General features: G+C 41.8%; 1 protein-coding gene across 5 annotated transcripts in view; it reads right to left on the bottom strand.

Moving 5' to 3' along the window:
- The window catches only part of CLIP1 (CAP-Gly domain containing linker protein 1), a 62,369-nt gene that overhangs the window by 20,436 nt on the left and 14,292 nt on the right, over nucleotides 1-27,641 (bottom strand). For 3 of the 5 annotated variants that reach the window (XM_064392617.1, XM_064392612.1, XM_064392614.1), the window contains exons 4-17: nucleotides 16,561-16,685; nucleotides 15,368-15,587; nucleotides 12,342-12,539; nucleotides 11,878-11,981; nucleotides 11,301-11,361; nucleotides 10,224-10,256; nucleotides 6,749-6,853; nucleotides 4,500-5,444; nucleotides 3,245-3,361; nucleotides 2,301-2,358; nucleotides 1,986-2,069; nucleotides 1,230-1,386; nucleotides 471-636; nucleotides 166-381 (exon numbers count right to left, since the gene is read on the bottom strand). In XM_064392617.1, the coding sequence (XP_064248687.1) occupies nucleotides 166-381; nucleotides 471-636; nucleotides 1,230-1,386; nucleotides 1,986-2,069; nucleotides 2,301-2,358; nucleotides 3,245-3,361; nucleotides 4,500-5,444; nucleotides 6,749-6,853; nucleotides 10,224-10,256; nucleotides 11,301-11,361; nucleotides 11,878-11,981; nucleotides 12,342-12,539; nucleotides 15,368-15,587; nucleotides 16,561-16,685 (2,589 nt within the window). The remainder of the gene's footprint in view (nucleotides 1-165; nucleotides 382-470; nucleotides 637-1,229; nucleotides 1,387-1,985; nucleotides 2,070-2,300; nucleotides 2,359-3,244; nucleotides 3,362-4,499; nucleotides 5,445-6,748; nucleotides 6,854-10,223; nucleotides 10,257-11,300; nucleotides 11,362-11,877; nucleotides 11,982-12,341; nucleotides 12,540-15,367; nucleotides 15,588-16,560; nucleotides 16,686-27,641) is intronic. The other 2 variants (XM_064392615.1, XM_064392616.1) reach the window with 2 other exon arrangements.

The following is a 27,641-nucleotide window of genomic DNA, read 5'->3' as shown; positions in this document are numbered from 1 at the left end:
TCCTGTGGGCTTCTCCTCCCTAACCCATATCCACATACCTGTGAAAGTTCAAAACAGAAAAGCTACAAAAATCTGGCTATGAAAGGTTGAAGCAAAGAGAAAACAAGTCACTGAGAGAGAAAATTTAAACTTTAAGTCACTTGCAGAGTGACAAAAGCCACTTACTCTGGCCTGCTCTGCTTGCTTCTGCAGCTCCTCAGCCTGTGCCTCCAGCTCGCTGTTTTTCCTCTGGGCACTTTTCAGTGCCTCCTCTGCATCCAGCAGGTTCTGCTTGAACCCTTGGACATCTGCATCGTGTTTAGCCACCAGCTCGGACATTTCTTTCTCGTGCTTTGCCTGAAGATCTTTGTACTGATGTTGGCTGCTCTCAATCTGCTTTTTCTGGTGGAAGGTAAGACAGTAAAACAGAGTTCAAGCAGCAGGGGGACCATTTTTCTGCACAGTTTTAGTGCTTTTAAAATTGTTCTTACCATGTCTGTTAAATGATCCTGCAGAGTTTTCAGTTCTGCTTGATGAATCCTGAGAGTTTCCTGCTGACTCTGCTCAGCTTTCTGTGTTGTCTGCTCCACGTTTTCCTCAAGCTGAGCAGCCTTTTCATTTGCTTTTGTAAGCTCGAGCTGTATTTGCTCCAACTGCCTGGAAAGACCAAAGGGAAGAACATCACTTTTTGTTGACAGCACCACAAGCACAGAGATGAAAGAGCCAAGATTGTGCTTAAGTTTTATATTCTGACCAAGCAGTTAGAAAGAGATTTCATTGTTTAACAGATAGTGCTCTGCTAAACAGGGAAGATCAAGTTATATTGCCCCCTGTATTGTACATACAATTTTTATTTGGGAAAAACCCCCCATATTTTCTCTCACAAAAATGTGACCCATATATTATTTATTTAGATATAGTTTATATATCTAGATAAACTGAGTTTATTAGGTAATTAAATAATCATGAAGCACAATCACTAACCAGTCTGGGTTATTCAAGAGGTCATTTACTGTGAGCAATGAGAAGCATGTTATGTAAGAATTTTGGAATTATCAGTGTTGGATGCTCTTCAAATCACTCCCAGGAGACTGTTTTGATTGATTTAGTTTGCTAGAATAAGCTCACTTGTCATATCAATGTGACACCCAGGAGCATCTTGTTCAGATATTTACAGAAAAATAAAATGAGAAGCTGGGAGTGTGGGAGTGGAGATCTGATGTGACAATGCTGTGACAGTGATGAAATACCTTTCTTTTAACCTCAGCTCATCGTTCATTCTTGTGAGCTGGGCAGAGCTGTCTCCTGATGACTTCATGATCTCTGCAATGTCATTTTCAAGTCTGGCTTTTGCTTCCATCAGCTGCTGCTCCCTCTCTTCTCTCTCCCTCAGCTTCCTCTCCATCTCTGAGCAAAACAAAGGTGGTTAAGCTGTAAATTTTAGAGGAAGGGTATGCCAAGAACAGCTACAGAACTGTAAAGAACTAGAACCAGCAAAACTGATGCTCCAGACCTCACAGATCAAGCCTTTAAAATGAAAAATGATGATTGATTGAAGTGGCAACTGCAGCAGAAGGTTAAGGACTCTTCAGCAAAGAGCAGCTGGTCAGGAGCCCTTTGATTCAGAAGTGATTCACTTCAGGCCATGAGATGCTGGTACAAGCTCTGCTGTCTCAGAGGGGAAGGAAGCAATGGAGGGAGAGTCCTGCAGGTGAAAGCACTCATCAGCTCTTCAGCAGAGCAGCAGAAAATGAACAAGAAGGCAACACAGAGCTCCAGTGAGAAAATGCCCCAGGGCAGGGCAGGCCCTGCCAGGGGCAGGGTGAGCCTTGGGATCACTTCTGTGGCACCACCACCAGGCAAGGTTTGCTCCAGGGCACAAATCCTCTGCACTGGTTTCACAGAGATGTAGAGAGATGAAAAGCACAGCAAAGCCTCCTACAGGAGCCAGGCCAGAGCACAAGGCTGATGCACTTCCAGAACATTCCATTTCATCCCTTCCTTACCAGTCAAACTAGACTTGAGCTGCTCCAGTTCTGAAGACATGAGTGCAAACTGCTCTTCTTTTTGGTTCAGCTTCTTCACCGTTTCTAGGCAAGTAAAATTTGGAAAACAAAGTTAGAAACTACTTAAATGCAGACAATTCTACCTACTTGCAAGGTATGTAACCCTTCAGAGAGGCTACAGATTATCCTGTCATTTCCACAGCCCTGAAACTGCTGTGACAGCAGCTATGAACTTGAAAGTGTTTAAAAAAGCCATTTTGTTGGCATTTAATTTCTGCAGCTTTTTAGTTCTCTGTTTATTTTAGCAGCACATACCTTGCATAGCTTGTTGAACATTCTCTGCTTCGTCAGCCGCACTAGTAAATTTTTCTTTCTGCAAAATTGATAAAAACTTAAGGTAAGGCTTGGTAGTAACAGCACAATTCAACCACTGAATTTGTATTAGGTATTTTTCGTGTACACACAGAACAGGCTTTGCTCCTATCATACACAGATCTCAGGTTTTTGAGTTACAGCTCAGCACAGATCTTCCCTTGCCTTGGCTGCAGTCCCTCAGCATTTAAAGCAACTCCTCCATCAGCTGTCACAGAGCCCAGGGCAGGAAAGAAGAATTTGGGGTTTTTTGTGTGCACAGGGGACAGCTGCAGCCCTGTGAGCCATCTCCTACCAGTGCTCTCCAGTTTTACCAGCAGGGATTGATGCCAGACAAGGAAGAAAAGGGAGGATTTTCAGGAAGAAAGTGAGGCTCTTCCACCCAGTTTGAATATTTACCATTGGCCATGGAAAGACCACAAATCCCATGGTTTTGTTACTAATGCCAGTGTAGCTCCTCAGGGAAACCCCACCCAACAACACAGTATTTGGAAATTTATTTAAATGATAAATGTCTTTTAAAGCCATTTAAAAGAAGCGTGTACCAAGCATTAATTGGCACAACAGCTACAATAAAGGGCCATTAAGTGTTCCTTAATGAGCAGTCTAAATTTAAACTGCTGCTGCTTTTGATTTGGTTTAATTTTATCTGCAATCCATAAATAGATGAGTTCTACTTAGACAAAACACCTGATAACACAGGACTGAGGTGAAATGCTCTTTTTATTTTGAGACAGATCCCATTAGCCATGAACCCTTCCCATTTTTCCATGAGTAAAACACCTTTGGAAGGCTTTGCTCAGAGCTGATCCACAGACTTCCATTACACTCTCACCATGAATCCCAAAATCCAAAGAGTAAAGTCAAAATTTTGGGGTATTACTCACCAAAACTTGAAGTTCCTTTTCCAAAGAATCTTTAACTTGATTTACTGCACTCAAGTTTTTCTCATAGTCAAGAAGCTTTTGCTCTTTGCCCTGCAGTTCTTTGGCCAGATTACTGGCCTAACAAAGGTGATGAAATGGAGTAAAATAAAATGACAAACATGAATGAAAAATTAGGAAAATTAAAAGGTGAATCTGAAAGAAAAAAACTGTAATATTAAAATCACTCTAAGATGAAAAAAAACATTAAGAAAAAAACATGATGGGTTAACTGAGTGAAGCTGATTTCCACTGATGACTACATACATCACAGCACTAATTGCATCTTGGAATAGATTTGAAATCATTAAAATTTAGTTCTTCTGGCATTAATTGTGAATACATTATTTAATGGCAGACATTTTTGAATACACTCACAATTTCAAAGTTTCAGCATTAGTTCAATCAGGACTTTTGGTTCTTTATTGTTTTCATTATTTGAACTGATTGATTTGTGCTTCAGTTGGTGATCAGATCAATACACACACAGGGAGGGGATCTCTGCACCACACCCAGGGGCAGTGCAGAATCCCAGTGTGGCCTCAAAAAAGAGAACCAAAGGTAAAAATTTGTTATCTTGGAACCACCTGTAAGAGTTTAGGAAAGCTTTTTGCAGTTATTTTCCCACTCCTCTTCACTGCCATCAGCTTTACAGAGGTTTTTCTCCCACACCCAAGGACAAGCCTGCACTGAGTTGCAGTCTGTGGTTCCACAGTGCTGTCAAGCAGAGCCAAAAACATCCCTGCAGAGCCTGGCCTTAAAGAAAAGTTCCACCAGGATTTTCTGTGCTTTCTTTTGTTTTAAAAGCCTCTTCCATCACCTTGCCAGAGGAGGGGAAAGGTCATGGAGGAAATGTTTCCCCACTGAGTCCCCAGTCCCCTTGTCTATCCCCAAAGCCTTAGGGTGTGTGGACTCTTCTCCCAAACCAGCCAATGAAGTAACTTTTCCACAACAGGAAGATTTCAGCACAGACTGCACAAATCTGCAGCAAGGAAGTGCAGAAGGAGTTTTTTCCTTTTGCTTATTGGTGCAGGTGGAGCAGCAGAAACCTGTTGAGACACGACCCAGTTACTGCTCCTCTAAACCTCCTCAGGTGGTCCCAAGACACACACTCAGTAAAACTCATTTTTTCTGTGATGTATTTCCTATAGCAGATTAAAAGGGTACAAATGCAAAATAAAAGCAAAAGAAAACTAAAAGGATGGATGTTGATACAAACCTGGCTAATTCCATCACCCTTTTCAGTCTCTAAAGTCTGAATTTGTTTCTCAGCTGCCTCAAGCTGCTTGCTAAGTTTCTCGATTTCCAATTTACCTTCAGAATTGGCTTTCTCAAGTGCAGCAAGGTCCAAAAGCTTTTCTTCAGCAGCTTTGATCTGTGGTGTAAGACTATCAATAACTTTGGTTTGTTCATTGTACTTGGCTTGCAGTACCTCTAGCTCCTTTACCTTTATCTCAGCTTCCTGCAATTTGTTTAAAGTGTCTTCCATTTCTACTAGGTGCTGATCTTCCACACTTTCCAGTTTGGTCTTCAGGCTTTCCAGGTTTTGCTCTTTCTCCTCCGTGACTGCCACCAGTTTTGCTTTCAGTGACTCGATCTCTTTCAAGTGATGAGATCTCTCATTTTCCTGCTTCACTTTTAGATTTGCCATTTCATTCTCATAGTCTAATTTCATCTTCTCAATCTGAGTCTTCAACTCAGCGAATTCTGCTGTCTGAGCCCCAACACCTTTGCTGAAAGAAACTTTCAGCTCTTCCATGGCTTGCTGATGGGAGGCAATTGCAGATTCCAGCTTGGACTTCCACAGCTCAATCACGTCGGAATTCTCCTTGTTGGCGTGGTCGAGTTTGGTTTTCAAGGATTCATTTTCCTTTGCCATTCTCTCATTTGAAGCTGAAAGGGACTTGATCTCTTTCTGCAAGGCTTCCTCACTAAGGCCAAACTTCTCTTTCAGCGAGTTCATCTCGTTCTGGTGTTCTTTGCCAGCTGCTGCCATTTTTTCTTGCAAAGAACTGATTTCTTGGAGCAAGGAGAGAGAAGTGTCCACGTCGTCGATGTGTTTGCTGGAATCCAGCCTCCCTCGGAGCTCAGCCACCTCCTTCACCCTCAGTGCCAGGTCCCTCTCCAGCTCCATGATCCGGGACTTTTCCGACACTGTGGCCACCTGTGATCAACAGCATTTTAAGAAAAGAAGAATTATAAAAGATACATTTTATACAAAGACACTCAGGCCTTGCTGAAAAGTTTCCACCGAGTGTTGCAAATTGCTTCAAAAAGGGAAAAATGTCCACAGTTCACACGACAAACATCTTATATTGTCTATAAACATAGAATTTACTACAATTTGTTCTTCTGGTAGTATCTAGAAATAACTTGCTAAAAAATTTACAAACCACCCTGATGGGTATTATCAATGATTAACAAAATGTTCCTCAGAACCATTTTAAGGCAGACTGGCAAAGAATGGAGAACCTTGAGGTCTTTGTTGAAATAATTCCTTCCAAATTCATCTCACACCAGCTGTAAGACTGTCAGGAAATGACAAACACATTTTGAACTGATAAATCCTCTGAAATCCCTTCTATACCTGCTCCATTCTCTCTGAAAAAGTGTCCAGACACCATCTGAGCTTTTCACTGACTGTTGGAGCAGCTTTTGCTACAGCAAAGCTCCCAGAATTAATTCTAATTAGGGAGTTACTGCTTTGACCTCCTGGAAAAGATATTACTTACCCACAGTTGCCCTTTAAAAGTACTTATTATACATTAAACTGTTGGTTTTATATTCATCCTGGTTTTTTTTTATTCATCCCACCTGACCTTCAAGAAAATCCCCACGTGTGAGCATGAATATATGTGTGTGTGTATATATCTATTTCTCTTTAAGAACTGACATCTGCTGGATGAACTTCTGACTTGGTACCAGGTATGTCAGTAATATTCTGACAGGCAGCAGTATTACTAATTACTGGGATATCCATTAAAGGATTATATCATTGGTGGGGAAAAGGAGCTAAACAGCCACTGCAAACCATGATTTAGCAAAACAAGTGGTGCAGCAGCTACTGAAGAGCTCAGAAACCAAGCCCCAAATACTCAGTTTGTGTTAAAAGGACTGACATGTTCAATCTTAGCTTTTTTTGGGTTTAATGAACGCTGCTAATTTTTAAAATGAGCTACTGAATGTTCCTTTGTGTCAACTCACGATCCCATCTTGCCACTTTTGGATCCAAGGATTACTTTTGCAGTTTGAAGACATCTTACCTGAGTTCTTCAACGAGTCACACGTCCAGGCACACACACACACCCCACGGAAGCTCAAAATTAATCCTAATTTTTTACAGTGTTGCAGCTCTGGCTACGGCAGGAGCAAGGACCTGTTCCAGCTCGTGTCACCCCCGGCATTGTGCCATCAGAAATCTTCCACAACACAGATCAGGCTCGTTATTCAAACAGGGAAAACCATTACCCTAGTGTCTTCTAACTCCCTCTGGAGTTTGTCAGCTTTGGTCTTTTCAAAGAGCAGGCTCTGTTCAAGCTCCTTAATGCGGGCATGCTCCAGTTTGGTCTGCGTCTGTTAGTGGAGAGGGAGAGGAAGAGAACACAACGGTGCCACCATCACATGCCAGCACAAGAGGAGGAGCCACATGCAGGCCGTGCTGCCAGAGCCTTCTAACAGGTGAGCAGAGAGGATGCAAGGGGGGGAAAATGGACAGGAGAACGCTGTGGATGAGGAGGATGGGCTGGAGGTGTGAATGGATGGGCGTGGGAAATGAACTCAAATGTGTAAAATAAATAAATAAATAAATGAACGGCAAATGGAGAAATGGGAACAAAAAAAGTTTCATGCAGCTGAGTAGAAGTTATTTATCAGTACATGAAGTTTTCAGCACAAATTAGAATAGTTATGTCAAAAAATATATATATATATATGTGCATATATATCTCTTCCTGTTCTAACAGGATGGTATGTCCCTTTCCTTGTCATCCCACTACCTTTTTCCTTTAATATATTTGGCTGATTTTATTAAAAAAATTACTTCTTAACAAGGGGACAAAAATTCTCCACTGAAGCTCATGTGACAAATCAAAACTTTGACTTTCTTTTTTTTGATAGTAGCTGTCTCTAAGTCTCAGCCATAAAAATGCTCCTGGCCAAGACCTGGGAACATGAAGGCTCCTCTGTCACTATGGTTTGAATTGTCTCAACAGAAATAGAAAGAGAATGGTTGCCTGTAACTCCAAAACCCTCCTCTTTTTCCCCCTCTTCTCCTCTTGAAGCAAGCAACAAGATTCCTCAAAACCAGATAAAAAGTGGATCAGCATGGCTGCTCTGCAGTTATTGATGTCTAAATATATCAAAGAATGTGTGGAAGTAAGAAAAAAGTAAGAATTGGAATTCTAACAGGTTCCTAAAGAGAAGTGGGACACACATGAACCCAAGTGAGCAAGTACTGCCTGATTTTTGCTTACAACCAGAATTTTTAGCAAGAACAGTGAATTTTTGATATTCTGCCTTGATACTCAGATAGTCCCTGAGGCCTGCAAGAGAGCCTGAAGTTTAGGAGATGCAGGGAAAGTCCAGCAGGAAATTCAACCCTGACCTGCACCTCTGAAGTAGGGAAGAGAAAAAGATGAAAGAGAAATATAAAGATGGGGATAAGCTTCTTATCTGCTTCTCCAAACACAGAACTCCTTCTGGCAGCAGCAAGTTCTTCCTTCCCAAAAGCATCCAGACATCCAAGGGAGCTGATTTTTGAAACAGCTGAAAATAGCTGCCCATGTTTCTATGGAGCTCCTTGGTCCACAAACACTTGCAAGTTGCTCCTTAGATTTGTTGATGTTTTCATTCTGCAGCAGGTCTGTTTCTCTCTCAGTGGAAGATCTTCAGGGTGTAACAGGCAAAAATGCTCCAAGAACACAGATTATTGTTTTTCCTGCCCATAGCATTTGAAAAGGGATTTAAGTATTCTAAGGGAAATAATATTTAAGAAGTGGCCACAATTCAGTTTTCTCTCTGACTCAGGTCAGTATTAGTTTTGATCCACAACTAAATTGTAAGTAAGTTTGAGAAACAATCTGTTTTAAAAGCTGGAAATTCAAACCTTACTTGATCTAACTCACCAAGAGGATCTACCAAAAACCAAGAAATCCCCAATCTCATGGTTACAGAATTCCCCAGTGTGCCTTTGGAATATGTAATTTAAGGTTTTTTATGCTACATAAAACCCAAACTCTTTGATCATTAATTTTATAGACAGTGCTTTACTGCTCCAAAGATCAGACAGACCATCACTGATTACTGGGTTTTTTTAAATCCCATCTCCTAATACTACAAAGGCAAGCAAGTTAAAATCCTGCCAAAATGGAAATAAAAGATTAAAAAAGAATACTTTGCTTGACACCTTTCTCCCCCTTTAGAGATGAGAGATTGTCCTTTAATCAAATCTGATTTCCAAGGGACAGATTCCAGATTTCCTGAGGTAAGAATCACTGCAAAATTTTGAACTGCTCAAATTTCTCTCCTGATGATGTGGAGAGAAATTCTTACTGATTATGGTTCTCTTTGAGGAAACCCAGAACACAGTCAACTGAGAAGAGGGAGTACCCCAAAAAGAAGAAAATAATTTGATTGTAAACCTTAACGTGGATGGAAAATAAAAGCAGGAAAGAAAAAAACAGACAAGAAAGCCAAAGGAATCATCTTCCCCTTCTCCAGAGCTTCACAGTCAGGGAAGTGATGTGGAAATGGGATTCTTACTCTGCCTTGAACCTCCAAGAATTCCACCCAAACTTGGAGGCAGGACCTCAGCCTTTTCCAGCACCTGTGTGCTCTGGCTATTCCTTCACCCCAGAATAAACCTCCCTGTGACATTCTCCATCCCACTGGGAGATTGTGCTGAGGCCACAAATCCTGCCAATCAGTTCTAGGATGGGGCACGACACCTGCAGTCCCCTTGTGCTGGACACAACCACAGGACACCACAGGAGCAGGGCGTGCCAGCCTGGAAAATCTCCATTTGGAATGGAAACATCAGAACAGGCAAGTCAGGAGAAAGATGGGATCAAAGAAGAGGACACAAAACAAGAGGAAGAAGGGCACATGCAGATTTATTTCTAAAAAATCATCAGCCTGATGGGGAGACTGGAGGAGACCCAGATCCCTGAGGGATCTCTGCAAAGGGAACCCTAAGGATGCACAGCAGGATCCAGTTCTGGTCTTGAGAACTTCCTATCTGGGCTGGGGATGCAGCAGAGGAGGCAGCCTGGCATAAATTTATCTTTCAAATTCCACTAATCTGAGTTGGGGAAGCAAGAGGGCTCCTTAAACATCTTGCATGGCCATTTCTGTTATCAAGTAACACATTTTTCCTACATAATTTGAAGAGAAGCTACATGAAGGTACAGTAAAATCAGACAGCTTTGTAAAGTAATTGTTCAGAGGGTTTTAATTGTCTCTCTCCTCAGCATTTCATACAGGAAAAAGGAAACAAATATGGGGAGATGAAGAATAGAGAGATTTTTTTTTCTCTCAGAAAAATTGTCATCTATTGAACAGCAGCAAGATCTCACAGGAGAGCAGGCAGGATTTTGTGAAGAAAACAGCTAAACCTTAACTTGGATGGAAAATAAATTAAAGCCACTTCAGGATGCTGGTCAGTCATGTTCTGCAAGCTCCTGGCCTCTTCAGTGAGTTGCAAAGGTTTTGACCCTAAAGAATTCTAATGCCACACTGGCCCTGGCTGCAGTTAATGGCATTACCACGTTTAGTCATTACACACATTCTCCCAAGAAATGTTGTAATTGCTCTGGAAGCAACATGCACACAAATACCAGAGTCAATGCCTCAATAACAGATTATGCAGTTAGTGAATCAGTAGAAGCATTTTCTGCACACAATCTGTTAACATGGGATGTCTCTGCACATTGAAGTGCCCTCTTACATTTTCTGGGTCTTCTGAAATCTGCCTCTTTCGCTATCAGTAAAATTAAAAAAACAAACAAAAATGTTTCACCTGCAGACTCAGCACTACCATTCCAACACAAACAACAGGAGACATTCCATCAGCTTGAATTCAGTTTAAACCCCCAAGTTAAGCAGCTTGACAAACCAGAGTCTTTAGGATGGTTTGCCATGACTATCGATTGATTTAACAGAAAATAAAAAACTAAAATATTTCCATGGACTAAACAACAAAAGGAGCATTCTATGAAGAGTCTAGAGAGGTATCTTAAAATGAATGGAAGACTAAAATAAAAGAAATGTTATATGAAATGAGCATTTTTCATAAGGCTAGCACTTCAATCACAAATGCTTTATAGCAACACAGTTATAAGTTTGTACTTTTTAACCTGTGCAAGAATTTCTAATATCCTTCTGATTATACAATAGGTAGTGCAATTAAAAGTATTTTGTTCATAAATTGGAATTTTGGGATCAAAATTTGGCAGTGCTCAAATACCTGAGAGCAATCCTTCCATAAATGGTTTCTATTCTGACTATGCAACAGCACCCTGTGCTGTAGCCCAACATTACAATTCTACAAACAACAGATAAAAGTTGCACACATTAACAGTTATTCAGATTTCATGTGCAAACTCTCAGGACAAAACACCCTCCATTAATCAACCTTCCCTAAGGGCAGCACAGAAATTACTCAAGAAATTGATCAAACAGGACAAGTCTTCAATATTCATTTTCAAAGGCATAAATATTAACTTGCAATTTTGTAACTTCAAAATGATTTTTTTTCTTAGTGGTTACTTTTAACAGCAAAAGGTAGAATTTTCTATGAATTAATTTAGTTTCTCTAAATAACTACAGCCTTTCCATAGCACAGCCTTTGCTAAAGTAACTGAATTTGGGGTGCAATCCTGCAATTTTGGGACAATTAGCTTACTAAAGGACTGCAGAAATTGGTATAATTTTCATGTGGCTGGACCAGGATTGCATCTTTTAATGATTCCTGCCTTTCTGTGCCCTCCTGGATATCCCTTTTACAAAGCTGGAGATATTTTACCTCTAGGTCTCCTTTGGTAATGGATTCTTCTTCCACACGGAACTGAAGGTCTTCAACTTTCCTGTGGGGACAACTCATTAAAATTCAGTAATTTTGGAAGCAAATGCTTTCAAGCTCACTTTTCAGTGGAAATCAGAATGACAGTGACAACATTCCCATTGTACCAGCAAACTGCCAGGAACATTAAGGAGAAATATCTCACAGGAAGCATCAGAGGGAGGGAAAACTGCTGTCCTTAAAACACTACCAGTGCCAAAGCAAGGCATCACTACTCCTGCAGCTCTGAAGAGGGTATTTTGGATTAAAACCCTTTAAATCCTCATTGATTCTCTCCTTTTGTCACCCTTCTGGTGATCTGAGGTGACCTAAATCAGCAGTTTGATCTCACATTCTATATATTCTACCACTCAGCCAGAAATTCAGGACACATCCAAAGTGTCCACAGGCCTTCAAGATGTCACAATTGCATGGAAACTCCAGCACTGAGAAACATGTCTGGATCAGGATGAACAGCAAGATGCACCAGGGGAGCACAAGAAGAACATTAATTACACTAATGAGGACAGTTTGGGGTTACCTTTTCTCTTCCTCAAGCTGATTGAGGAGCTCCACTTTCTCCCTGTCAGCTGCCTCCACCATGGCTCGGAGCTGGTCCATTTTTGCCTCCATCTCCAGCACGTGCTAATCAGGAAGAGGAACAAAACCAAAATTTACTAAGCTGGGAAATACAGGAATTTTTTCCAAGTTATGTGCCTGTAGCTCAGTAACCACGATTTGGTGAAGTGATGGGCCAAGTGACAGGAATGTTATCAAATATGGACATCATCAAACACTGCAGTGAAGTTCAACAAAAACGAGTTAAATTCAGTAGATCTGGTATCTCATCAAGCCAAAGATCCCACAAGGGACATCTCACAGGTATGGATCATTTTACTTTTAGCACACCACCTCTTACTCCCAGCCCTTTTCAATAAGAAAAGCCATTTTGGAGGTTAAGTGCATGGTGTTAACTGAGTTTCAGGAGAACAAAATCTCCCTCACCCGGTCGTGCCCATCGCGAACCAGAGCCAACTCCTGCTCGATCTCCCCGACGTGGCTCGTTGCTTTTGCAACTTCTGCCCTCTCCAGGTCCCTTTCTGCCAGGAGCTGCTCAATGTGCTGCTGCTTCTCCTTCAGGGCCTCCTGGAGGGCTGTGGTGCCCGAAATTTTTCTTGCATAGCGGGAAGAGGTTTCTGTCAACTTCACAAAATAAATGTGTTAGAAGTCATTCTGCACCGAGAGAAAGGAAACAGGGGAGTGGTGGGCACCTCCAGACTCCACAGACACAGGGTTAGTAAAACAGTGCTTTCTGTGACCTACTGTACCTTCTCCTTTTACACTTAAATGACTTCATTTGCCAGAATTTAACAGTGGCAAACGTGTGGTCAGAGCCCTGTAAGGAGGAGCAGCCAGAGGAAGAGGCAGGAGGGATGAAGTAAAAATAAAAGGCCTCAGTTGAAGGTGTAGACTCACACAAAGGCTGGCTCAGGAAGCTCCTAAGCATCTTTTTACATTAAAAAAAAGAAAAGCAGCTTCCTAGCAAGCCAAAAACATCATGTCTCTATTTAACAGGTCATTATCTTGGGTCACCAGCAGCACTCCAACATTTCCAAATGCTCCATGGACAGCTTTGGGAACTCCCACCAGCATGTGGCACCTCCACCATGGCAAAACCAGCCAGGATGAGGAGCATGTACCTTGACCTGAAACCAGCCTTACAGCTAAAACCTTGTGAAGAACAATAACTGGTATATAAAATAAAATATATGTTTCTATCACTTTGAATTAAATTAATTCTGGGGAAAAGATCTGAAATATTGTTTCAAGAATGCCAATTAAAATTAATCAGGAGAATTGTCACTAAAATGAAACCAGGTTTTTGTTGACCTTGCTCCACTGAATGGAATCAGAAAATTCATTATGGCCCTACCAGCTACACCCTCATGAGTTCCACAGCTATCAGGGAAAGTAAATAAATTAAAATTATGAAGTGAGCAATAGTTGTGAAAATAGCAAAAACTGAAAAAAAAAAAAAAATCCAGTGCTGTTCCTAAAACCTGTCTTTAACAGCTGAGAAATTTGCCTAAGTGTTAAATGAGAATGACAGCTCAGTTATTTTTTTTAAAAAAACCCAAATCATGATCCTTGCAGAGATCAAAACATTGACTAGCTGCCACAGCCAGCCTGGAAAGCTGGCACTGGCCAAGAGCCCCAGCTGAGAGCACAGCAGGGATGGTTCTCCTGGCAGCACAGACACCTCCCCTTGCCTGCTCACAATCCCTGCCCCAGCTCTGCCACCTGGATCCCAGCCTGGATCCCAGCCTGCACCCTCTGCAATGCACTGCTGGTGCCTTCCAGCCACCAGGCAGAGTAAAACACCTTCACTCTCAGGCTTCATTGGCTGTTTCTGACCCTCCCAGTCTCCAGAAAAAATCCCATTCCAGAATGTATTGCTGCTTTCTAACAGTTTTAGGTCTTCAAATCACCCCTCGCTCCCAAGTGCAAAACAAATCCAAAACTCTTCAGAGAAGCATCAGCTTCCTTCAGACTTGGAAATAAACACCAATTGCATCAGCCAGCCCCTTAAATCATTGGATCACCTACTCTGACAGCTGCTTTTATCACACAGGAAAAAGAAAATAGAAACGGCCCTGAGCAACTGAGAAGCCAATGTAAGAGTCCAGAACAGAAATCCCCAGAAAAGTTTCAGTTTTCCTAGAAAATGAAGCAGGAAAAGTCTGCTGGGTCAAAACTGATTACAGGAAATCTCGTTTCCTCAGCAGCTTAACTTTTAAAGAAAAAGTCTCAGAATTATTTGGACAATCCTTTTAACTTGGATGGCCACCAAATGTTCATGGTGCCTGAAAAAAAAGAGTTGGAAGAAAGCTGGAATTTTAATTCCAGATAGAATGGATTACAGCAGCTTTGTATTTTATGACCTAAATCATGCAAAATCCCCGGGACAAAACAAAATAAGCAAAGAGATTTTAGACACTCACAAGGTGTAACTTGGGGGGATCACAGCACATGGAATAAATCATTTGGTTCCACGTGTTAGTGCTGTGATCCCAAACTAGAGGGCACTCTGCAGCTGCAAGTGCAACTTCCAGAATGGATTAAGTAATGAAGTGCCACTGTTTGTGCCAAATAAAAATCCTTTTTGTGGCCAGGTATTAACCCTGGTGCCCTGACCGACTGCTGACCTCTGTTAATCTGCTTCAGTCCTGCAGGACCAGGGTTAGGTCACCTCCCTGGGCACCTGCTGGTCAGTGGGACAGTGGGACAGGGAACCTGCTCCACATCACTGGGAGTCACTCCTTCCTAATTAGATCTAGCTATGGACTGTGGTTTAAAAAAAACATAAAGGAAAAAAGATAGGGTGAGTGTGGGAAAATCCAATTATTTCTATGTTTTCAATTGCCATAAAAGAGTTCTCAAAATTCAGCCTTCTCAGATTTCCATTTTACTGCTGCAACCCAAGATTAGGACATTTATCTAACATAGCAACTTCAAAAGAATCCATAGTAAGTGTATTAGGTGGAATTAGTACTGTGTTAGATTTCACCTGAGCCACTGCACTTGGCAACACTCAGCTTTCATGAATTCACAGGATTAAAACCAAATCTAAAAGAAAAGAAAGAGGCTTCTTGTCAGCAGAGACTTGGAAATTGCCTCTGCTGCATTTCTCAGCTGACTCATCTCTTGAAGAGCAAAAGGAAATTTTGAACATTTTAGCCAACGTGAAGCTTCCTGCTTAAATAAAACGAGTGTGACATCTGGAACACCAGCCCCTCAGAAAATGAATTAAATGGAGACTGCAGCCAGAGAAATTAGCTGGTGTCCTAAGCCCCTTTCTTATTGCAATCATTGTTAGCTTGAATTAAATATCCAAGCACTCAGCTGCTCTCCAGGGCTAGCTAAGATTTCCTTCCTCCATGCACGCTTTGAGTGAGGAGCACCACGAGCCGTGCTCTGCCCTGGGCGGGCCGGGGCCGGGAGGGGAGCACGGGAAGGAAAAAGCAGCTTACGAGTCCTGTGCGGCTGGGCTTGCTGCTTACGGAGGAGGCCACGGAGCTGAGCGAGCTGAGCGAGGAGGCGCTGGGGCTGCGCCTCAGGGCCGAGCCGGGCGCGGGCAGCGCCTTGCGCACCGCGGGCTTGGCCTTGGCCGGGGTGGTGGAGGGGAAGCCGATCTTGGTCACCTTGTGCACCGGGGCGAACAGGCCGTACTTGGGCTGGCACTGGAAATACCTGCCAAGGGCACAGCAAGCAGAGGAGAGAGGGAATTCACTTATTTTCACCTGTGCGGGGTGCGATTCTAGGTCAGGAGTATGAAAGGGTTAAAGGCATTGGACTGCAGTTCTATTTAACACCCATTTGGGAAAGGGGTTTGAGAGGCTGAGACAGTATGAGCACATCAGACTTCAGAAATTCAGAGTAAACACTACAGCTCTGGTGCCTAAAAATTCCATTCAGATTCGGTTTTATATCCACAGCTTTCCACTTTTCACATTCCTCTGAGCTGCCAACAGATGTGATGGCTCAGAGTTAAAAGTAGAAATCAGCTTTTAATTAAATCAAGTAGTTTTATGTTTTATTACATACATACCATTTATGTATATTTGATGATACAGAACATATATCTTTGCTTAAATATAGACAAAAGCCACTTATCATTTTAAGCTGTGATCACCTATGTTAAGGTGAAATTATCTTTGTAAAACCTCTTTTTAATGAGGTAAAAGACTATTCCTTATGGCAAATGAGAAAGAAAGTTGAATTGTGATGAGAGTTAATGCCTTCTGATTGTGACTTATTAGAGGGAGCAGCTACACTGCCTCTACCAGGAGGCAACTGTTGGAACAGGAGTTTCCAGCTCTGGGATGCTGGAAGATTTCCCTTAAGTACAACTATTGGATATCCAGAGATTTTCTTAACTGAGCATTCCTTCCAAGCTGAGAAATCAAACAGGCATTTAAAAGAAGGAAATTGTGTTTTCCATTACCAGTCTATGAATACAACTCACATGGGAGGAGAGATCAGCTCATCCCACGACTGTGAGAGAAGTGTTGGCATCAGAGAATTCAAACCATTGCACACAACCCTCCCCACCAGCAGCACACAAGGCAGCTTTAGAGCCGACTGAAAATTTCATGGAAGATATAAAAACCCAAAGGAGAACACAGAGAGAAATCTCATAAAGTGAATTTGGGGATGGACTGACCTCGTGCCAGCAACAGCTCCATCATTTTTTCCCAGGGGCTCATCCAGCTCCACTCCACACCATTCTCCTTTTGCAAAGTCAGTTTCTCCCAGAAAACGCACCACTCCAGCTTTTGTTCCTCCAACCTAAAGCAGTAAGAAACACACCTGCATTTAATGCTTTTCCAAATAAAACACCAAATTCAGTGAAGAAGCTTTTGGCATAACCATGCTGACACAGCACCAGAATAGCATAACCAGTTCTTATTTCAAACTATGTATTTTTTTGTCTATGAGTTTGTATTAATGTTGAACAATTACTGATCTTCACAACTAAAAATTATTTAACAAGACACAGTATAACCAATGTTCTGAATGCAATAGGTTTGTGCTAGAGTTTCACATAAATTTCTACCAGCAGATTAGGATTTCTAAGGTCTGTTTGCTTCTTATTCTAATTCTGTGAGGAAAAATAAAAGAAATGAAATAAGAAAAAATTCCTTTCATGTTTTCTCCAAGGAATAATTCAGATAAACGACATAGCACAGCTCTCTTGTATTTAAAGTAACTGATATATAAAGCATGATACAGAGCACTTGACAGTAGATATAACCAGCTATTTGAATCCTTGGGGAGAGGAGAATCATTTTATCTTTTCTTCACTTTCAAGAATAAAAAAATCCAACCCAAACACTCCTAAAGGAAAGCCTAGAAAGCAGTGGCTTTCAAACTTATTATATGAAATATTTACAGCCATTCCAATTACTGGCAATGTCTGTGAGCTACAGCTTTTCCTAATACCCAGGGGACGGAAGAATTAAATTAAGCGAAGAAGGAAAAGGTGTTGTGTGGCTGACACTTGCCAGGAAGAGCCACAGGATTCCTGCAGGTCAGGAAGACAATATGTTGTGCCCTAAATTTGTGCAGATCTGTTCAGCCTGCATCCAACATTGTGAGAACAGGGCCATGGGGATGGAAACCTCTTCAAGAGATTCACAGAATTCCACATGGAAAAGGCACCAGTGGTTTGAAAATGTCCACCTGTGTTTTCCAGCACACCTTGTACAACCAGGAATATTGTGAGGCCTTGGCACAGAGCTTGAATGAAACCTCCTGTTAAAGACTGTGATTCAAATGTTTATAAACTAAAAAGCAAATTAATATTTAATATAATTTTTACAGCAGACATTCTATTTCTTGGGGGAACTCCCAGGATTACTAGAAAACAATGAGCTCCTCATGCTGTAAATTAAAGTGCATGATCACATCACACGAGAAAATTCACATTATTCCAGCTGGGAAGAGCTCACACACGAGATCACCTGTGAGGAACTGAGGACTTTACACGTCCACAAAGTCCCAAGGCAGTGCCCAGGAGCTGCCACACACATTTGTGCTCCAGTGGCAAGATGAGGCTTCAGCTGATGAGGAAAAATAATCTTAATCCACACAAACCTCAAACACAGGGAGAATAATGAACTTTTTTTTACATTATTCAAGTGAGAAAAGGGGCAGAAGCACCTCTTGTCCACACTTAAGGTGGCAGCCCCTGCTCTGCCATTAGAGGCAATTCTGGAACAACTGCAGGTCACCTTCAGATCCTGCTTTAAGTGGCCCTGTAGCAAAATATTACTCTCCATGGAACAAAAACATACAAAGTTTACAGTTATCATGACAGCCTAATATAGTAACTCATAGAACCTTTGGTGCTCTTGGCAGAGAACACACAAACAAGCACTAGGACTGGCTTAGAAAAAAGAATTGTAACCACCCAAAGAGTTACAGAGGATCCAGATCTCTGGCACAGTTGTGAGGAGGGAATATATAACCCTGAAAAATAATCCCTGGGAAGAACTACCCCTTAAATTGAGAGTCAGGGTATTCACCCTCAGACATCAGCTACTTTTTCTAGGGGGTAAATCTCTTAAGTACAAACATAAAAATAAATTTTAACTGCACCAGCAGTCCATACTGAGTTCCAAGTTCTCCTTTTCTAGCAAGTTTGGGTAGGGGTTTTGTCTCTTTAGGTGAAAAGACTGGTTAGTTATGGTTAGAAGCTATTCCCCCACTCAATATTGATCTATTTTCTACCTAAAAAAACAAGAGTTAAATCAAAAGAGGCTCTACAAACCCATTTAAGAAATTAGACAGGAAAACTAGAACAATGGCCCAGATAAGGAGGATCCCTGCAAAGACAATGGTCAGGTTTGGGGCTGCACAGAGATTCCTCAAGCTCCTTTCCCACAACCCTTGAGCCAGGCAATGGATTTTTTTTCCTGTTTCATGGTCTGTGGTGATTATTTTAAACAAACCCAAATTATTTACCTAAGCACAGCCACAGCAGCTCTCCACAGGAAGGTGAGTGGGGTCAGTGAGGTGAGAGGTGTCTGAAGCACCGTGGTGGAACAGGATAAATCCATGCAGGGATTCCCAGGGACAGGAAAAACTGCTGCAATCTGTTCCCTCCAGCCCACACTGCAGATCAAGCTCTAGAGAAGCAGTGCTGGCTCCAGGACAGCACAGATTCAACTGTGCAGAATATTCATCCTTTTCTCTCTCATACCTTGGCCCTGCTCATCTTGCACGTTTATGTAAAAATGGGAGGAGTTTGTGATGAAGAGACCACACTCACACCACAAACTGGGAGACACGAGCTGGAGGAACGTGGCAGTGCCCAGAGCCCCCGGAGCTGCTCCAGCCCCTGCAGTGCCCCAGGGCCTGGGGGAGCCAGCAAACGCAGGAATTCAGGTCCCAGAGCAGATGGGGCTGCTCAACACCAGACTCCCAGCAGGAGCAGCAAAGGGACTCTTCTGGTAACCATGGTACCTGGCTTATTTTGAACAGGACTCAAGGGAGGGTGCCAAAGAATTTCTGCTTTTTTCCAAACCCAGTCCAGCTTCTTTGAATAACCAGCTACTACATTTCTCTCTCTGCACATTCTGTGTGTCCTTACAAGAGCAGGAACTCGAGCACCCTGTGGCTGTAACGTGCTCAGAGAAGCAGTGAAGATCTACATGGGCAATTTGCTCAGTTTTAAGCAAAAGCTTTCTAAATTTCAGCTTTAAAGACAGGTCAGCCCTCCTTTATAAAGCCTGAGACTACTGAAGGCTGGCAGTCATTCACAGACACCTCTCCCAAAAAGTGTATTTATCTCCAGCTGCAATTAGCACCTGCAAGTGACAACACCTTGAGAAGAAAATAATATTTTATTCCCTTGGTAGTGCAATGTGAGGCGCTACTGTACAAGACAGTGTGGTAAAGGCTTTTCATGATGAAAGTTGCTGTACATATACAGACTTAATAGTGCCATAAATAGGAAAAAAGATCCTGACATTATTAAACTCAACTGTTCCAACCAATATGAAGAAAAAAACTGTACTTACAAAGTATAGCATTTGTTATAGAAAAATTATTTTTAAAAAATGTGAGAATTACAGCAAAAAAAGATTAAAAAACCCAACCCCAAACCAGCTGCATTTGCCAGCAAATCTACCTCCCAGTACTGCATGAAGGACTAAAACAAAAACCATCAGTTTCTAAAAGAAATAGGGGAACAATATTAAAGGTTTCTGAAAGTTCTGTGAAAAAACAGAGCACAACTACCACAAAGACACTTTTCCATGACCTTCTTTCATGCTAAGGCAGGTCACTAAATAATGGATAGAGCAAAGAACTGCCAGACGTGTTCTCAGTCAGTTCCCACACTCAATAGTCAAGCTGTAAAACACAAAGCTGTAATACTCCAGAGAATCTAGGTTAGACTGCAGGTCATGGTGAGGTGAGGAATTCTGCTTGGAACTCACTAGAGTTATGTCAAACACACGCAAAAAGAGATTAAATTCCCTTTATCCAGTTATACCTGAGCTTACATTAATTTGCTGCCAGGTAAAGTGAAACAGCAAAATGGGTTTGGAAACCTGAAGTGGTTAAAAAGTGAAAGGACAGGGGGATGAACACATCAGACCTTGTGAGAACCTTTGTGGAGCCACATTTCCAAAGACAAGGAGAAGCAGGAAACAAATAAACCAGTGTAATCCAGGAGGAAAAAGAGAGATTTCAGCTGTGCTGGTGGGAAAGAGGACAGGCAGGGTCTGAACATTGTCAGTGTAACAATAGCACTCATTCAAACCTGCCCAGAGAAGGTAAAAGGTGAATAACAACTGCGCTGTCTCCCCTCCTGCCCAAGTATGAACTTGTGGTGACCCCTGAAAGCATCAGCTGGGTTATTTCTCCATTTTCAGGACAATTCAGCACCACAGTGTGCAGCACCTGGAAAAGCAAAACCCATCCAGCCACACAGAGCCTTTGAACCACCTGGGATCCACTAATCAGGGTCTAATCAGAATCATCTTCCTCTTGTTTCTCCAGATTTAGCAGAACTGTTTCCAGCTGGCAACAGAAATTCTGTTTAATTGATTTGTTCACCCCTTCAAGGCCAGAGGGGACAAAGTGATCATCTCCTCTGGTTCTCATGGAACAGGTCTTTACATTTCATCCAGTTCCACCTGTAATTAACCCTGGAACTGCACTGAGCTAATTTCTGTGGGGATGTTTTTGCAGCAGGGCTGATATCCATCAGGAAACACCCAAACCTGGACTGGATTTGGCCCCAAGTCCTAAACAGAACAGGCAAATCAGCACCACCAAGCACTGTGTGGTATCATTAGCATTTAGAGAAGATTTGAACCCTTCAAAAACTGGTGGGGCAAACCCAAAGAGCTTGGTGAAGGGTTGGGAGAAAATTTCCCCTGGTATAATTTCCTCACAGTAAATCCATTATTAAAGTAAGCCCATAAACATACATGTAGTGTGTGGCAGCTCTGAATCCAGGTGCCTGCATTCCAGAGGAACTTAAAGATCCACGAATTCCTCACCTTATTCACCCATAAAGCAAACTGGACATCAGCCACAGTAGCCTTGGTTACAGGACCCATGTTCAGATAAGGGCCTGCACATTGGAGAAATACAGCCACCACCATGTGCCACCCAAACCAGGGCAGGCTGCACCTTGTGGTGACACCTAAAGAGGTTTTTATGTCCAGCACACAAAAATTAGGTTAAGAAGTGTAATTCCTTTTTTTATCCTTCTTCTCTCAATGCCCTTGAGCCCCACATTGGGCGCCAAAATTCTGTCTTGGACCAGATTTCTGCCAGAGTCTGGAATGGACACAGAAAAAAAACAAAACAAAACCCAAAAAAGCCCCTAAGAACAACAACAACCAAAAAAAGAAGACACAAAAACCCCCCAAAAAACCCACCCAAACTCAGCAAAAGGGAAAACCCAAACCAGATTTTCACCAGTCTGGAATGGACTCAGCAAAACTGAAAACCCAGACTGGATTTTGGCCAGAGGCTGCCACTGACAGGCTGTGTTCATACTTAATCACTCCATTGTTCAACCATATTTAAATCTCAAATAACTCAGATCTGCTGTGGCCTCTGGCCACTGGCTCTCATTATACTTTGTTTTGGAAGGCTACAGAGCTCTGCAGCATCCACCATGCAGCTGCACACAGGTTTCAAGCAAGACACCTCCATTTTTCCCTTTGAACATTAGCACCATAAGTTCTTAAAATCTTTTATTCCAAGATACTTTCTCTTGCTTGAGTCATCTTCCAGCTGTGTTCTGAATTTCTGCTGGATTCCAATGGGTTTTTCAAATAACTAAGGATATAAATATACCGAGTTCTTAAATCTATTAAAGAAGTCAAGAGGTAATTTTGAAGTTAGACTGTTAGATAGTATTTAGGATTTTAAAATAATAATAATCCCACCACATGACTCCATAATGGCATTTTCTCCATTAAATCCATAGTTTCAGAGAAGGGAGCAAAAGTGTTTGACAAAACTGCCATGTTTTAGCTTGTCAACATTTGCTTGCTCTGTCAGGTTTTGCCCTTTTTGCTGAGATTAGACAGATATTAGGTATTTGCTTTAGACTATCTTATTTCCTTTTAAAAATATCCATACAACATCCAAACACTGGATCAAGGCACAACTGGAACAGTGCTAGAACATCTCCCAGATTTTAAACTGGCCTCCACCACTCAGATGTTCCAAGGCAGCAATTCTGTGAGTAGCAGGATTAACGAGGGCAGTTCTTCTGTGGCATTGGATGTTATGGGTGAGTGACTTCACCACCTAAAAATGCAAGAGTGACTTCTGCTGTTCCCACTGATTGGAACAGGATTCAGACAAGCCTTGATCATGTGGATTCTGTGACGTGCAAAGTTCTGTGAAGGCAAATTGCAGCTTTTCCAGAATGGGTGGGAAGAGTCTCCACCTTCTGCTGGGCTGTTTCCATGGGACTTGGAAGAATTTGCTTTGAAACCTCTCCACTTCTACCCAATTTGGTTGCAGTCAACTTGTGAGTTCAAAAACAAGGCCAAAGTGGGCAAGAACTTCATATACAATAAGATACACACTGTGTTACCACACAATCCTTCACTTCCAGAGAAAACAGTTTAGTGACTAAAACTGATGTGCTAGTGAGGTTCAATTCATTCATCCAACTCAAAAGGAAACAAAAATAAACCTCTAACAGCAATTCCATACTACAAAGCCACATGTGAATTCATCACCACCACAAAAAAAGAGCAAAAACTAAAATAAGTAAATAAACTGTTCCTTCTCCCATCCTGTGTTGAAATGACTGAGGACAATGTGTTCCTGGATATTCCCCCTTGGGAAGGCAGGGAGAGGGGAAGGCAGCCAGGGAATCCACACACAAAAAAGGAATTAACTACTACCAAAGCATGTGGGGAGTCACCAGTCCCTGCCATTACAGCCCAGGAACTCACATGCAATCTGAATTTAAATAAGGAGTTACCAAAACAGAGTGACTCAGATATGACTAGTGCCTTGTAAATAAATTTGCCACCTTAGTTGTGAGCAGATAGGTAATGCCATGTCCTGAAAAAAGCTTAAAAGTAACATTAAAAGAAAGCAGAGGTTTGCACAGGGAAAATCACCTGGATGATGAATTGCAAGAAAAGCCTTTGGATACCCCTTACCCCTCAGGTATTTTCTCATGCATGGATTTCATGCTATAGCAGCCACTTAGCAAACTAATCTACATTATACATTGCAGGATCCACAGTCCTGTGCCTAAGTAGATATACATAAATATAAGAATTACTTTAATCCTTGACTTAACATGACAAAGCCATCAAAATACCTCCCAGTCACCTCAGCTCAAGGATAAAGCAAGGTGTGACTGAGCAGTTAAAATGTCACATTTGATGGAGGAGGCTCCAGAGAAGAGCCCCAGGAGAGCACAAACCACTCACACATTGCCAACTTCCAAATTTTTCTTCCTTTTCCATCCTCGTATGCATTGTGCCAGATATTTTTGCACTGTTTTAACTGTAACACTGCCAATGAATATTTGTTCTCATAACAGTTAAATATTATCATAGACTTTTAAACAGACTAAGCTCAGAAGTGCATTTTCTATTCAGAAAGTTGTAAAATCCAGAAAAAGAAAACTTTAAAAACACCACAACGACAATGCTGAAGGGAGAAACTCCTGTCTACATGTGAAGTTTCTTTTTCCCTTGGCTGCTTTTCAGAGCCCTGGAATGTAATCAGTTGACAGCCCTACGTCATGTTTACTTGCAGATAGGTTACATGGGTGGAAACAAATCTGACAATAATCTCCTATCAGCCCCTGCCTGCTCCAGCACCAAAGACCTTGGGAAGAAACAACAAAGCACGGAGTAAAACCTACAGCCAGCTCTGTAAAGCAGGGAATAAAGAGAAATGAATGTCACACATGCACAGGAAGAACTCTGCAAAAAGGCCACATCAGCACATGCCTGTAAATTGAATTTGCATCTTTTTGTGACCATATGGACAGAGGCCGAGTTCCAGCTTTACAGCTCAGCCCCAGAAGCAGCAGATTTGGCAGACTGTGATGAAGCTGTAACTGGTTAAATGAATGAAAGCACTTTAATCCCTTGAGAAGGCTAAGGCCCCTTAGGTTGATAAGATTTTTATTTATTTATTTAAAATGCAGCATCTGGTCCCTTCAGGGAAAAGCTGACAGCGCTGTCAAAGCTGCTTCAACTTTTGGAACTGGCAACAGTTGTCACATGAAGCAGATTCCTCTCTTCTGCTAACAAGCTTTGTTTTGGTTGGGTAATTCAGGGGGGTTTGTTTGTTTGTTTTTAAAATCAACTTTGCATTGGGCTCTTAAGAAATCCTAAGTGTGCAACACCAGGGCAAACAGGTTCTCTGGCCACAACTCACACAGGAAACCCAAACTGGCTGAGCCTGAAAGCAATTTGTTTTCTGAATTGGTTTTCTGTTGTTCTTTCCCCCCTGGTTTAGCACCGAGCAGGGCACTCAGTGCACAGGAATTCTTATTCAGAGCAGGTTCAAATGCTGAAGCTGGAGCCTGATTTTCAGCAGAAAAATCAACTGCAGTTCTGGCACTGTGTCATTAACCCCAGAAAGGCTGGATGAGGACAGTGAAGGAAGTGCAATTTCCACATCAATTCTCCTGTGTTACAGAATCCCCAAATACACGATCAGGCTGGCCAGAGTTAACATTCCAACTGTTAAATCACATCCAGATTCCAGAACATACATCATATGTTAAGAACGGAAATTATGCCTAATACAGAGCTGTTTGAATTACTCTTTGCATTAATAACTCTGCTTTGGTTTAGCCCTATTTTATTCAGTAAAAGATACATCAGTGCACCGAATGAAAAGCTGAATAGTGAATTACACAAAATAAACCACAATTCTTTGATACATCTAACTTATCTATATTTTCAACATTTCCAAATACTATCACAAGGTATTGTTGGTTTCCTGTTAGTGAAAGGACAATTGAGCACAATCTTGCTCAGATACACTGGGATTTGAGGGAGACAGATTTATCACCAGAGATTCCCAAGACAGCAGAGCACAGGGTGCTGTTTCAATTAATCATCTTTAAGAAATAAACTACAGAAATCTAAAGATCCTTTTTGCACTAGAACATCAATTTAGGGCTATAATGCTTCAGTGAATATTTGTGTATTCACTCAGTTTGATTTGCTTTTCAGTTGCTTTGACTCCTCTGGAATCTCAAGCAAGAGAACTTCTAAGACAAGAGGACAATGGGAATTTCTCCACAATTATTTTATTTCCCTTAGGGGCATTGATGTCTACCATGAGTTATTTTTCTGATGTTTACAACTCAATTTAATGGCCTGGAAATGTCTTCTTCAAATTGAGGGGAAAAACCAGGAAAGGTTGTAGCTGATTGTTGTAAGTATTTTTCTGCAGGCACCCACAGCTGACATATCCAATACCTTGAAGCACTGTCTGTTTTGATGTCAATGTCTTTAATATCCAAGGTCTTTTGGGAAAAGAGGTTCTTCTGCTCCCTGAAAAAGCGAGGCTGCTTGTTTTGCCTCTTTTTATCTCTGTATCTACAGCACTGTTCAGCACAACCTCACATGAGATGCTCTGAGCAAGCCTGGTTTTGAGAATACACAGGTGATCACCTCACAATCCTACTTGGTTTTTGTAGTGGAATTTATTTTCTCTGACATTTATTTTCTCTGGGGTTTTTTTTGTTTTGGTTTTTTGTTTTTTTTCCCCTCTGGAAATTTTCTTTCTTTTATTTTTCTGGAATATCTTTTCTTTAACTCTGAATAAGTGTCCCAAATCTGTATGTAACCACTATTCTTCCTAATGTTATCTGAATTAAGGAAAGATCTGTAAGGTACCTGTCTTCATAATCAAATAATATATTCACTGGAAGCTTCCTTTATTACTAACCCTCTACATTTTGAAGATATTAACTCCCCTGTAGAAGTTTGGGAGCACTCTCATACGGGACATTAGCATTTGGTAATTCTAACTTAAAATGTACAAAAGACTGGTGAAACCACCAGAGATCAAAGGAAGAAGAAAAAAAGCCTAAGGCATCTTTTCCTTTCACACAAAACAATACAGGCCACACACTGGGGCTTTCATCACCTCCTCAAGACTTCTTTGCCCCTAACAGCCCTTAAGGAAACCAGCTCGTCCCAGCAGCACTGGTGGGACAGTGCAGGAGCAAACCTGAGCGGTGACAGCTCCTTTTCCCGGAGAGGAGCAGCATTAACAGCCCTGCAGGAACAGGAGAATGCTCCAACAGAGCTGAGCTGCTGGGAAAGCCTGAAATTGAACCCAACAGTTCAGGTTCAAACTTGTGCCCCATTTGCATCTGTGTAACACAAAAAGTTGAGATGTGAATTAGTAAACACTGTCTGAGTGGCCTCTTGTTCCTTGCTAATCCAGACTCGACAGACAAAAAGCTGTAAGATTTTGCCTTTTTTTTTCTCGAAATCATCCAAAACCAGCCAATTACCACAAATAAAAAGAAACTTAAAGTAATTTAGCTGATCCACTCAAGGTAACTCCTATTAAGGACATTTTAGAATCCAAGTTAGAGGGGAAAAAAAATGAACAGATTGAAATACTCATTCCACACCCTGAGATCACACAGTAAGATCAATAAAGTTGAGGCCATCTGATGTCCATTCTGGAATGCAATCTTGGCTGCCGAGCTGTGCCTTACCCATCTATGAATCTGCCCTTCAGGATGTCATTTTCCAATTAGCTGTTTTAATAGGGCTCCCAAATGAGCTTTTGTCTATCATGAATTCATTGTTTTGAACTGCAGTTCTACGCTGCTGGAGGCTCTCTGTTCTCAAACTGTAATTCCCCACAGTCGTTTCTCCTCATGTCCATAACCACAAAAAAACTTTCACAAAATTCTCACAGCAGTTGGTCCAAGCTGCAAGAGCTGATGGATGCTGCAGCACTGAGCCCCTGCAGCCCTGCAGTGGTGTGGTCAGACTGGAACACCACACGGCTGTGACACCACATTGTCACTTACAGGGGAAATTCTGTGCTGAGGAGGGACTGGCAGCTTCCACCCAGCCCTTCATCCTCTTGGGTAACACATCACTGAGAAGGGACTGCTGTGAGTATAAATAAAATCCAAGAGATGTGGAGCAGGCCAGGTGAATTTGTCCCTCTGATGGAGCAGAAGTGACTGAGCAAGTGACACAAGTGACAGACAGGTCTTTCCCAACAACTGGTGTTGGCTGGAAGCTC

This window comes from Passer domesticus, chromosome 17 (assembly GCF_036417665.1).
Source record: "Passer domesticus isolate bPasDom1 chromosome 17, bPasDom1.hap1, whole genome shotgun sequence".
NCBI classification, from domain to species: domain Eukaryota; kingdom Metazoa; phylum Chordata; class Aves; order Passeriformes; family Passeridae; genus Passer; species Passer domesticus.
This window is presented reverse-complemented; position numbering and strand designations above follow the sequence as displayed.